Source organism: Hippopotamus amphibius, chromosome 15 (genome assembly GCF_030028045.1).
Source record: "Hippopotamus amphibius kiboko isolate mHipAmp2 chromosome 15, mHipAmp2.hap2, whole genome shotgun sequence".
Taxonomy (NCBI): domain Eukaryota; kingdom Metazoa; phylum Chordata; class Mammalia; order Artiodactyla; family Hippopotamidae; genus Hippopotamus; species Hippopotamus amphibius.
The window spans coordinates 1,415,542-1,427,111 of record NC_080200.1 but is presented as its reverse complement, the minus strand read 5'-3'; the positions used below and the strand labels follow the sequence as shown (position 1 = coordinate 1,427,111).

The window sequence follows — 11,570 nt, the reverse complement described above, 5'->3', positions numbered from 1 at the left end:
GGGGTGTCCGCGCATGTTTGGGGACAGGCTGAGGCCTCCTCCCCCCAGTTCTCTAGCGCGCTGGGCCGGGTCCTCCCCTTCCGCACACACTGCCTCCCTGCCCCCGCCGCCTAAAGCTCCCCATCCCTGTCACTCAGGCCCCAGGCAGGTTCTGGGGTTCGGGAGCAAAGGAGCAGACGATGGGGGGGGGGGGGGTGCCGCAGCATTCGCTTTATTTTGTTGGAACGGCGGGGCCGTCGAGCAGAGGTTCAGGGCCTCCCGCGCAGGACCCAGGTCTGGCTCAGTCCCGCCCCTTGCCGGCTCGTTGCTTCTGGCGCCCAGGAGGCCGGTCCTCCTCGTCAGGGCGCCGCGGGGAGCCCCAGGCCTGCCTCTTCCTGTGCTCGGAGTCTCCGGAGTCTCGCGCCCACGGACGTCGGCCCCCCTCGCGTGCCTCCCAGCGTCGGGGTAGGGCTCCCCTGGGCTCCCTGGCAGCCAGCGGCCTCTCCTCTTTCCGTGGCTTCTCCCTTCTCGGCCTCTCCTCCTTCTGTGGCCTCTCCTTCTGGGGCTTCTCCTTCCGCGGCCTCTCCTTCTTTGGCCTCTCCTTCTTCGGCCTCTCTTTGGGCCCTCGGTCAGCAAGGGACACCCGCTCCTTCTCAGCGGCCTCTTCAGATTCCCCTTTGTCCTTCCTCGCAGCCTCCCTGCTCCCAGGAACCTCGGCCCTTTCTTCTAGCTTCGCTGGGGGCTTGGGCGGTCCCAATGGGGGGGCCCAGGCCACAGGCTTTGGCTGCAACGCGGACAGTGTGGGGTGGTGAGACGAGCGCAGAATTCCACTGCCCAGGCCCCTTCCCCCAGTGAGGGCCCCACTGACAGGTCACTTGAGGAAGTGCTTACCAGTGGCAACGCTGGCTCCTTCGGGGCCGAGCTTGGCGGGACCCATGGCTCAGGGACAGGCACAGGGGCTTGCGCCTCCCCGGCCACCGCATCTGGGAGGGGACGGGAGGGGATGCGAGTCAGCCTGGGGAAGGGCGGGGTGCGACCTCTGCACGCTAGTCCCTCCGTTGCCTCTAGAGCCCCCTCACCATGGGGACAGGCAAGGGGGCCCAGCCAGACACCACCGGGCACACTGAGGCTGGGCTGGGTCCCTCGGAGCCCTGGGAAGGGATTCCGCGTCTCCGCTGCTGCAGTGACTTTCCCTTCAAACCTCCCTCATTCAGGTTGCAAAAGGATGCTTTTCTCCCAGGGCTGCAGGCGCGCCCTGGTGCACAGGGAAAGCAGCTCGCCTCCGAATCGGGGTGCCCACAGCCCATCCTGGGCGTTCAAGGCCCCGGGGGTGGGGTGGGGGTGGCGGTTCAAGGGGGAGACAGATGCACAAAGGTCCTTACTGGGAGGGGTTAGGGCGCCTTGTAAGGTCTATTGGAGGCGGGAGGTCAAAGCCGGTCCTGGACAGAGAGACTCCGGCACAACCCTGAGGGCGCACAAGGACCGTCCCTGAGCAGGAAGTGCCAGCGGCGGGGAGGACCCTCTCCCGAGGTCCACACTGGAGGGAAGGGGGCGCGCACCGCCTGGGGCTGGGGCGCACAGACCCGCCCTCTGGGGGTCCGCGCTTCCCGGAAGGAGTAGCCACGAGTGGGGTGCAGGCTCACCGCGGCACAGCTGGAAGGCGGAGCCCAGCAGCGCCACGAGCGAGGCGAGCACCAGGCACTTGTTGAGCGTCAGGTCTCCCCAGGGCAGCTCCTGGCCGGGGGCCAGGGGCGGCGGCGGCGGCGGCGGCGGCTGCGGCGGCGGCGCGGCCTGCGCCTTCTTCCGCGCGGGGCTCCGGGGCGCTGCGGGAGCAAGTGCGGGCTGGGCGCGGGCAGCGAGGGGCGGACCTGCGGCTAAACTCAGCTCTGCCCTGCCCGGCTGTGCGGCCCTGGGCAGAGGCACTAAGCCCTGTGGGCTCGGCAGCTTCACTGGGATGCGAGAATATTCTAGAAGATAATCAACTGAAGCTTAGTGGCCCCTAAGCTGGTGTTATCATGAATTAGCAAGGCTCACAGCGCATTCGGTTCTGGCCTGTGACACCTGGACACCACTCAGCCAGGAGCCCCATGCATGCTATCGCCCTGCCCCTCAGATCCAAGGACCCAGCCCAGGACCGCCCGCCTCCCCCTTGCTGGTCCATACCCACCCGCCACCTCACCCCTGCCTCCGGCAAACCCACTGGCTCCTGCTTTCAGCCTCTCCTTCCCGGGTACGGAGGCCACTTTGGCCACAGGCTCCTTTTCTGTCTTCTTGGGCCCGGCATCCACACTGCCTGCGGCGCTGCCCTCAGCTGCGGGCTCCTGAGAATCCTGTGGGGAGTCACGTGTCATCCTGGGTGTCTCCTCTAAGGGAGACCACACCCTTCCAGTGGACCCTCTTGGCCAGCATGTCCCCTCCTCTCCAAGGCACCCTGGGCTGAAAGCTGAGGGCCCGGCTACTCACACGGGGCCAGCTGTTGGCGTCGGCCAGCCTGGATGTCGCTGTTGGTGGGAAAAGAGGGATAGTCATGGTTGTGGGGATCCCGGGGCCAACCCCACCCTCCGCTGGGTTCTCCTGGGTGAGGGGCGGGTGATTGCGCCCGTTTTACAGATTAGAAAGCAGAGGCCACCTTGCACAAAGGCACACGGCGCGTCACTGGAAAGCTGGGATTCGAACCCTGAGCTGTGTGGCCCAGCACCTGTGTTCTCTGGGCTACTTAAAAACCCCTGACACACTAATGGGCACAGAGGTTGGAAATGGGGAGCATAGTTTAAGCCAACCCAATGTGGGAGTCCAGGTCCTGGTCTCTGAAGGGGAGCCACCTGGCTCAACAGAGGATGAGGGGCTTGGGCTTCATCCTGCAGTGCCCTCTTGGGTACCTTGAGCCCTGTCCTCTTGGGGCCGGCCTGGGGAGGGGTCAGCCAGTGCAGAGAGGTCCTCATCCACTTGGCAACTGCCCAGGCCTCCATCCAGCTCTTCCAAGGCCCTGGTTGTCATGGAGACGTCTGAGAAGCAGCACCTCCGGAGTCGGGCTGGGGGGAGGGGGAAGAGGCGGCCTGCGATTGCGGAGCCCCTGCTGTGGGCCTCGGCCTGACCTGGGAGAAGGGGGCGCCCTGCCCCCTCCACCACCACCCTTGCTCGTCCCTCTGCCGAGAGCCCCCTTTCCTTGGTAACCACATTCACGCAAGGCACACCCCAACAGCCCTCCCCCAGGCACTCTCCCTGAGCACCCTCAGGCCTGCCTCGGGACCCCTCCCGATAGGTCAGCCTACCTGGGGCCCCAGCATCCCTGCTCACACGGCAGAGGCTGCTGAGGCCCAGAGTGGGCTGGCTTCTGCCCATGGTCACACAGACGTGAGCAGAGAGCCCAGCCCGGAACCCTCGGCCCCAGGGCGGCTCATGTTCCCTGAGACCAGGGACTATTTTTATCCGGTGCCTGAGGCCAGCAGGACAGGCCAACATGGGGCCCAGCCCCTCCTAGGCCCTTGCCCCCTGGGGTCTCCCCCTGGACCATCCTTACCCCCTACTCCTGGCACCCAGTCTCCCCTCGGACCTCCTCGGTGTAGGAGCTCAAGCCCCGGCAGCTGGGACCAGCCTGGCTCTGGCTGTGACAGACAGGGGCAGGGACGGGGGTCCCAGGCCTCCGGACCCCAGGGCTGGGGTCCCCGGGCCTCCTCTGGCCACGTCTGCTCCCATAGGGCAGATGAAGAAACTGAGGCTGGAGGTGGAGCCATGGGCCAGAGGCTGTGCAGAGCTGGAGTCAAACCTGGCTGTTGGCTCCCACAGCTTTTGGGGTCCCCGTGCCTCTGCTGCCAGCATTAGCGTGACCCATCCCTGGGCAGAAAGGGGACCCTTCCCTGGGGCAGAGCGGACTGTGGGGGAGGGGCCCAATGGGCCCCGGGGGGGGGGTGCCCCAGGGGTGTGTGTGGGCATCCACAGGAGTCGGGGACCCCTGAGGACCTCAGGGACACCCTCCCAGATCCCAGGGACCCCCACCTCTGCCCAGGCCTCCCTGTGCCCCTCTTACCCCACAGTCGCCACGCTGGGCCTGGTGGACAAGCTGGAGCACGGGAGGGTGGCCCGGAGACAGACAGCAGCAGGTGGCTGGAGGCCGCGGGGTGGGCCAATCAGCTCCTCGGCTGCGGTGGGAGGGGGAGGAGGGCCGGCTGGAGGTCCCTGCTGGGGTGCACCCCCGCCTCGGAGCAGGGCCAGGCATTGGCTGAGGGGCGGCCCTACTGCCACCAGCACAGAGCCACTGCCAGGCTGGCCACAGTGCCCCTGGGAACCTTGCTTCCTCTCTCAGCCTCAGAAAAGAGGGTCCCGGGTCCCGGGGCTAAGAGCACCCACAAAGCGTGGTCACCTTGACTTTATGAGCACCTATTGTGTGCCGAGCGCAGGAGCAGCTAAACAACAGCATCCCTGAGGAGCCGGGAGCCATAGGGGAGGGCTTCCTGGAGGAGGATGACACCATCAAAGGGAATCCAAAAAAAAAAAAAAAAAAAAAAAGGGAATCCAGGCTCTGCTGGCTGACCCAGGCCAGGCACAGTTCAGAGGCCTCGGTTTCCTGATCTGAAAAGTGGGGTCATTTCCTCCCAGGGGGCAGTGAGGTCAGAACAAGTTAATCCAAGTTAAAACAACCACTCAACTGTGGGCTGCTTTTTTTTTTTTTTAATTGAAGTATAGTTGATTTACAGTGTGGTGTTAATTTCTGCTGTACAGCAAAGTGACTTCGTTATCCATATGTATGTTCTTTTTCATATTCTTTTCCATTGTGGTTTCTCACAAGATATCGAATATAGTTCCTTGTGCTATACAGTAGGACCTTGCTGTTTATCCATCCCATATACAATAGTTTGTATCTACTAATCTCAAACTCCCACTCCATCCCTCTCCCACCCGCCTTTCCCCTTCGGTAACCATAAGTTTGTTTACTCTGTCTGAATGTGTTTCTGTTTCGTACATAAGTTCACTTGTGTCATATTTTAGATTCTATATGTATGTGATATCATATGACATTTGTCTTTCTCTGTCTGACTTACTTCCCTTAGTACAATAATCTCTAGGTCCATCCATGTTGCTGCAAATGGCATGATTTCATTCCTTTTTATGGGTGGGTAGTATTCCATATGTACCACTATTTCTGTAGCCATTCATCTGTTGATGGACATTTAGGTTGTTTCCATGTTCTGGCTACTGTAAATACTGCTGCTTTGAACACTGCGGTACATGTATCTTTTCAGATTAGAATTTTGTCCTGATATATGCTCCGGAGTGGGATTGCTGGATCACACGGTAGTGTTATTCTTAGTTTTTTGAGGAACCCCATACTGTTTTCCATAGTGTCTACAACAACTTACATTCAGCTGTGGGCTGCTTTTGTATCATCCCACCTAGTCACCCATCCACACCTTTTTTAGTCAGTCAGCAAACACACACCACTTGGTGTGGCCCAGCCCAGCTGTACAGGTAATTACTTTGTCATTTTCTTAAATAACAGCCTTATTGAGATACAGTTCATGTACCATCCACTCTGTAAAGTGTATAATTCAGTGGTATTTAATACATTCCCACAATTGGGCCACTCTCATCTCTAATTCCAGAACATTCCATCACCCCCCCCAAAGAAGCCCCCACCCCATTAGCAGTCAAACCCCCATCCCCTCCCCAGCCCCTGACAACCAGGAACCCACTCTCTGTCCGTGAATCTGCCTGTTCTGGACGTTTCCCATCAACGGAATCAGACCCTGTGTCCTCCTGTGTCTGCTTCTCTCCCTGAGCATCGTGTCCTCAGGGTCCATCCGTGTTGCAGCAAGTGGCTTCTCTCCTTTTCGTGGCTGAGTGATGCTCCTGTGTGCGGAGGGACCGCATTGTGTGCATCTGTTCACCGGCATCTGACAGGGCTGGGATGAGGGGGAGAAGAGGAGGTGATTTGGTTAAGTGTAGGTTCAGATCCTGTGTTCATATAAAATGCTGATATTTTGCCCATTGGTGGATTTTTATGCATTCGTTTTGTTAATGATGATTTTTCTTTTTTCTTTTTTTAAATATTTATTTATTTATTTACACTGCACCAGGTCTTAGTTGCAGCAGGCGGGATCTTAGTTGTGGCACGTGGGCTTCTTCTTTTTTTTTTTTTTATATCAAACTCAAATACTTTATTTTAATTTTTATTAAACCAAATCCAAGAACTTTTCAATGCCTTACTAGAGAATTGCCTCACAACTGAACCACCATTTCTGGAGGGGAAGAAACCACAGCTTCAGGCACATGACTGCAGTTTGGCCATGTCCCGTCATATATGCTCCAACATCACCAGAGACAGAGGCTCAGCGTGAGGCCTTGGGCCTACACCTCCCTACGAAAGGTACTTCTTCAGCTCCTTCACCACCTCTTGAGGCTCAGGGAACTTGAGTTTGCGTGAGGGCCCCTTCTTAATCCCAGTCCAGAGCTCCGCACGGCTGCCGTCCGGGCGCAGCAGCGTCACCTCGAAGCTGCCCCTCCGGGGCTTGCTGGGGTTCACCTTCACTGGAAGCTCTGGGGCCTCCAGGCGCAGCGCCTGGCTCAGGGCCGCGGCATTGCGCCCATAGATGCGTCAGCTCGTGCGATGCTCAATAACGACGCTCGCCTCCTCCACTCCCTTCTGGCTGCTGGCCGGCTTCTCCCGCTTCTCGGCTGCTGCGGCCAGCACCGCCTCGGCCTTCCGCTTCCTCCCGCGGGAAGCCATGGCGCCTGGAGCCCGGCTGGGAACTGAGCCGACCTGGGGCGGGAATAGGGTGGAGACGTGGCCATGGGGCAGAGGCCAGCCAAGCTCCGAGCTCCAAACCGCAGCCCAGAAACTCGGCTCAGAACAAAACCCCTCTTACGCGGCAGAAAGCGGCACGTGGGCTTCTTAGTTGAGGCATGCATGCAGGATCTAGTTCCCTGACCAGGGATCAAACCCGTGTCCTCTGCATTGGCAGGCGGATTCTTAACCACTGAGCCACCGGGAAGTCCCGGTGCTCTGTTTTATCCAATTTTATAAGAGGCTCAGGGAGGTGAAGTGAGCACCTGACACCCCACAGCTAGTATGATAAAGTGGGACATGTGTGAAAAGTTAAGAGCACTTTCTCAGAATAGTTCCCTGCTCTTCCGTACACTGCCCTCCAAATTCCCGCCACCTTGGTCTCCGTCATCTCCCATCTCTGTTCCCTCCAACTAGGAAACCTCTGTGTTCTGGTTGGGTTTCCCCTCCCCGACCTAGAGCCTGGAAATCACCGCATCTTGTTTGTTTTCCTTCTGTTTGCACCGCCTGTGGTATGCTATCTGAAAACCATCACTTCATACATTTTGTCCAGTTCCCTACCTGTTTAGGTTGGGTGGGCAATTACCATAGCAATGACCTACCTACGATACTCTTTCAAATAGCTGGTCGGGAATCCACTGCATGGATGTGCCAGAATGCATTTATCCGGTTTCCAGTTCTCCCTCGTACAGCTGTGTACTTATGATGTCACTTAATTCTGTCACCGTGGGTTAATTTTGACTCAGTTGAAGCTCCGGTCAGTGGAGCCGTGCTGTGTACCATCTTCTGTGTTTGGCTTATTATGGTGCACATCGCGTCTGTGGAATTCATCTGTTTTGTTCTGCCTATTAGTAATCTGTTCTTTTTCAAGTTTTTTTCTTGACCATGCCATGCAGAATGCAGAGTCTTAGTTCCCTGACCAGGGATCGAACCTGCACCCCCTGCATTGGAAGCACGGAGTCTTAACCACTGGATCACCAGGGAAGTCCCAATTTGTTCTTTTTCATGGCTGTATAGTGTTCCATCGACTGGATATACCACAGGGGTTATGTATCCATTTTATGTCAATGGACATTTGGATCATTTTGAGTTTGGGGCTAATATAAATACAGCTACTGTGAACATTCTTGTCCAAGTCTTTCGTGGATTTTTTAAAATTTATTAATTAATTAATTTTTGTCTGCATCGGGTCTTCGTTGCAGCACACGGGCTTTCTCTAGTTGCGGTGAGCGGGGGCTCCTCATTGTGGTGGCTACTCTTGTTGCAGAGCATGGGATCTAAGGCACGTGGGCTTCAGTAGTTGTGGCACACAGGCTCAGTTGTTGTGGCACACAGGCTCAATAGCTGTGGCTCATGGGCTCTAGAGCACAGGCTCAATAGTTGTGGTGCACGGCCTTACTTGCTCCGCGGTACGTGGGATCTTCCTGGAGCAGGAAGATTCTTAACCACTGGGTCACCTAGGAAGTCCCTTGGTGGATGTATTTATGCAATCTTGTTGGGTACAGTAGTGGACTTGCTGGGTCGAAGGGCATACATATATTAGCTTCAAAAGATACAGCCAGGGGACTTCCCTGGTCCAGGGGTTAAGACTCTGCGCTTCCACTGCAGAAGCTTCCAGTGTAGCTGTGTAGCTTTACATTCCTACCTGAAGTGTAAGACAGGAGAGTTTCAGTTGCTCTACATTCTTGCAACACTTGAATCGGCAGTCTTTCTAAGTGTAGCCATTTTGATGGGGGTACAGAAACATCTCAGTGTGCCTTAAATTCACTTTTCCCTGACGACTGAGATAGAGCAGCCTATGGGCCAACTTCTGACGCCTTCTTTTGTGAAGTGCCTAATCGCAGCCTCGTGCCTTGTTTAACCGGGTTGTCTTTCTCTTTGCGATTTGTAGGAATTTTTGTTTGGTTCCGCTTTATTTGCTGCTCAACTATACTGTGGATATAAGTCCTTCGTCAGATATACGTATTGCTTACATCTTACCCCAGGTTGTGGCGTGCTTTTTCACTCCCTTAATGGTGGATCCTGTTGGGCAGGAACCAACTGTATCTCCTTCACGTGCCGGGCTTGGCACATAGTAGGCTGTCAATAAATGTGTGAGACGTGCAGGAGGCTCAGGATCGGTTCGCCGCAGAGTCAGTCGGGTTTGGAGGTTCTCTGACACCCTCAGCTTTTAGACGAAAGAAAGGGCGGAGCTGGGTTCTTCCCCAGGAACCTCCAGGGGAAGCTCCACGTGGGCGCCCCGCCCATAGCAGGTCCCGCCCACACCTGTCACTTAGCTGAGGGGCGGGCCAAGAAGGGCGCGCCTCGGGGGCGTGGTTAAAACCCGGAACGAGGAAGTTCCGGAGGTCACTGACCTATGAGAGCGAAGAGTCCTGACCCCGGAGGGGGCGTGGCCGAGCGACCCGGAGAACCTCGTCTGCGTTTCCATTGGGCTGTCTGGCGTCGTCGGGGAAACGCGGCGTCTTGAGGTGAAGGGGCGGGGTTTCTAGGAAGGCGGGGCTTCCGGGGGCGGGCTGCCGGGCCGGGGCTCCCACCGTCAGCTGACTGGCCGCCATCTTGTCCGCCATTTGCAAGCGGCGCGGCGCGGAGCCGGAGGGGAGGGGAGCGCGGCCTGCAGAGCGGGTCGCCGCCGCCGCCGCCGCCGCCCCGCCGACCTCCGCCGACCTGGCCTGGGAGCTCACCACGCCGCGGCGGCCGGCAGCGCAGCGCTCCGCGGGCGGCAGGCGCGGCCCCCAGGTCCCCTCAGGGCGCCCGGCCGCGGGCCTCCCGGGGCTCGAGCCCGGCGGCGGCCGCCGCGATGGCCCTCAAGATGGTCAAGGGCAGCATCGACCGCATGTTCGACAAGAACCTGCAGGACCTGGTGCGCGGCATCCGCAACCACAAGGAAGACGAGGTGAGCCCAGCGCGCCGGCCCGGCCCGGACCCGGACCCCGGCTGGGCCCCTGACTCCCGCCCCGGAGGCCCCGCTCCTGTCTCGAGCCCCGCCTGCCTCCGCACGCCCGCTGCCTCCCCGAGCCTCAGTTTACCCTCCCGACGTTGGGGGGCTCGCCGCCGCCTCCCCGCGGGTGGCTCGGGAGAGACTAAGCAGCCTCCCCCCTCCCCCGCGAGCGGCGGCTCTCCAGTCTCGAGTGTGATTCTGGATTTCCTGTCCAAAATGCAGGGTCCCCGGCCCCGCCCCGGGCCTTGGATTCCTGGCTGGGGTACCCGCCTCTCCGCGGGTCGCTGCTTGGTGCCTTGGCCTGGCACTGGGCCCGTGTCCCCGGGAAGGTGGGGCCGCCCCCTTAGGGGGCGAGGGGTGGGGCAGCCGACGTCCTAAGCTAAAATAAGGAAGCCGCTCAGGGGTCCTGGAACAGGGAAGCCGATTTCAGCTAGACACACCGGAAAGCCAGGGGGAAAAGGTTTTCCAGAAGTTAACTTGTAACCGTGGGCACCGTTTTCTTCTGTCCCGGCACCCCACCCAACCTGTGATCTAGATTTAGGAGGAATGGGGACCGTTAGTGACCACCGGCCGCTGGTTCCAGGGAAGGAGGCCCAGGCCTGCACTTGACGCAATGGGACGTGGGGGAGAGTCCCCTTTTCCTAGCTGGAGAGCGAGGCTGCCGGATGGAGAGCAGCTCTGGGACAGTGTGCAGGTTCCACGACCGGATGCCACCCTGCCGGCCCTCACTGGCGCCGGGGAGGCCCAGCAGTAGCGAGAGGAAGGTGCAGAGAAATCAGGGAATTTGCTGGGAGGCGCGTCTTCTGCTGAGAACCTGAGTTCCTGCCTCTTTGTTGCACTTTTTCAGAATGGTCATGATCTTGCTGAAGCGTAATCAGGGGATTTTGGCTCGCTGCTGTCGCCCCTTCTCTGCTCTGGTTGCGCTTGGGGTTTGCATCGTGTTGGGAGCGCTGGCCGGCCCGGCTGGTCACAAGCACAGGGAACTTTGGGTCTGGCACGGTTGTTCTTTGAGTTGGAGGAGGAGCTCGGTGGCCGGCATTTCAGATGCTGTGGACGGCTAAGCGAGTTTGGAAGTGTTTGCACCCGCAGGTTTCTGTTTCTGCACTGGTTCCCCTGCTGGTTTCCCCCGGTTAGTGGACGTTCCTGAGCATTCTGTCCCAGGATTCCCAGCAGGGGCCGAGGGGTCTTGCGAGCGGAGAGACGCCCGCTCCAGGCAGGCCGCCTGCTTTTTAGGGCATGTGCCGCTGTCCCTGACGGGTGCCCGGGCCATGCTCTGTTCCCCTGGAGTTGGTGGGGACCGGTGGCCCCTCCCCACAGGCTCGGCACCTGTTAAATGGGGCGTTGGTGGCGGGGGCGGCTGGTGCTGAGAGTCCGTGAGGCCGGGTTCCACGCGAGTACTGCCCTCGGCTTGCGGGCGATGCCCACACGCGTGGCCTCGGGGCAGAGGGTTCCTCAGTTCAGAAGGGCGTGTTCTGGAGGGTCCGTGCTGGTTCCGGGGGTTCAGCGGCGGCGCAGGAGGCTGTGGAGGTACTCTCGTAGCTGGAAGACGAGCCCCACCCCGCACCCGCCCCGTCCCAGGGCAGGCTTCTGGCGGCAGTGTGGGTTCTGCTCAGAACTTACTGTCTGTGATGGACTCTGGCTTAAAGCTTCTGTGCGCCGCCATGGAGGTCAGGGCTGAGCGGGGAGTTTGAAAGCCTCGTGGGTCACTGTGCGACGTTTGGGAGACCCGCGTCCAGGTCTTTGGGCCTATTTGAGCGGCCCAGGGAGAGCCCCCTGATGTAAAGTGGGGACGACGGCCACCTGCCCACCTTGTTGTCTGTGAGGCTGCAGGGAGTGATGCGAGGCAGGCTTCTGTGAGCGCCCGAGTAGAAA

At 59.2% G+C, this 11,570-nt stretch overlaps 3 protein-coding genes across 4 annotated transcripts in view; 1 reads left to right on the top strand and 2 right to left on the bottom strand.

The window, feature by feature from the left end:
* Window positions 1–203: 203 nt before the first annotated feature.
* JSRP1 (junctional sarcoplasmic reticulum protein 1) lies at window positions 204–4,047 on the bottom strand. Of its 2 annotated transcripts, none has more exons than XM_057710414.1 (7): window positions 4,007–4,047; window positions 2,859–3,011; window positions 2,443–2,480; window positions 2,180–2,309; window positions 1,623–1,802; window positions 871–962; window positions 204–763 (listed from the first exon to the last, which is right to left on the bottom strand). In XM_057710414.1, exons 2-7 carry the CDS (start codon window positions 2,974–2,976, stop codon window positions 281–283), a joined length of 1,041 nt encoding a protein of 346 aa, XP_057566397.1. In that variant the 5' UTR covers window positions 2,977–3,011; window positions 4,007–4,047; the 3' UTR covers window positions 204–280. The 2 variants fall into 2 exon arrangements, with proteins under 2 accessions (XP_057566397.1, XP_057566398.1); XM_057710415.1 differs by having other exon boundaries at window positions 2,859–3,035; window positions 4,007–4,017.
* A 2,088-nt stretch (window positions 4,048–6,135) lies between these two features.
* SELENOH (selenoprotein H) lies at window positions 6,136–6,845 on the bottom strand. Its single transcript, XM_057709934.1, has one exon. It carries the CDS (start codon window positions 6,701–6,703, stop codon window positions 6,335–6,337), a length of 369 nt encoding a protein of 122 aa, XP_057565917.1. The 5' UTR covers window positions 6,704–6,845; the 3' UTR covers window positions 6,136–6,334.
* Window positions 6,846–9,328: 2,483 nt separating this feature from the next.
* AP3D1 (adaptor related protein complex 3 subunit delta 1) overlaps window positions 9,329–11,570 on the top strand; it is a 36,065-nt gene continuing 33,823 nt past the window's right edge. The window contains exon 1 of the mRNA XM_057708922.1: window positions 9,329–9,653. Coding sequence (XP_057564905.1) covers window positions 9,558–9,653 — 96 coding nt within the window. The 5' untranslated portion in view covers window positions 9,329–9,557. The remainder of the gene's footprint in view (window positions 9,654–11,570) is intronic.

What these genes read in the sequence shown, in the direction of transcription:
- JSRP1 (XM_057710414.1), bottom strand. Translation starts at nt 2,976, where the DNA reads ATGACAACCAGGGCCTTGGAAGAGCTGGATGGAGGCCTGGGCAGTTGC. An exon ending in GAGGCTGAAAGCAGGAGCCA is followed by an intron (nt 1,803 to 2,179) that starts GTGGGTTTGCCG and finishes TTGCTCCCGCAG; the next exon opens with CGCCCCGGAGCCCCGCGCGG. An exon ending in AGGAGCCAGCGTTGCCACTG is followed by an intron (nt 764 to 870) that starts GTAAGCACTTCC and finishes TCCGCGTTGCAG; the next exon opens with CCAAAGCCTGTGGCCTGGGC.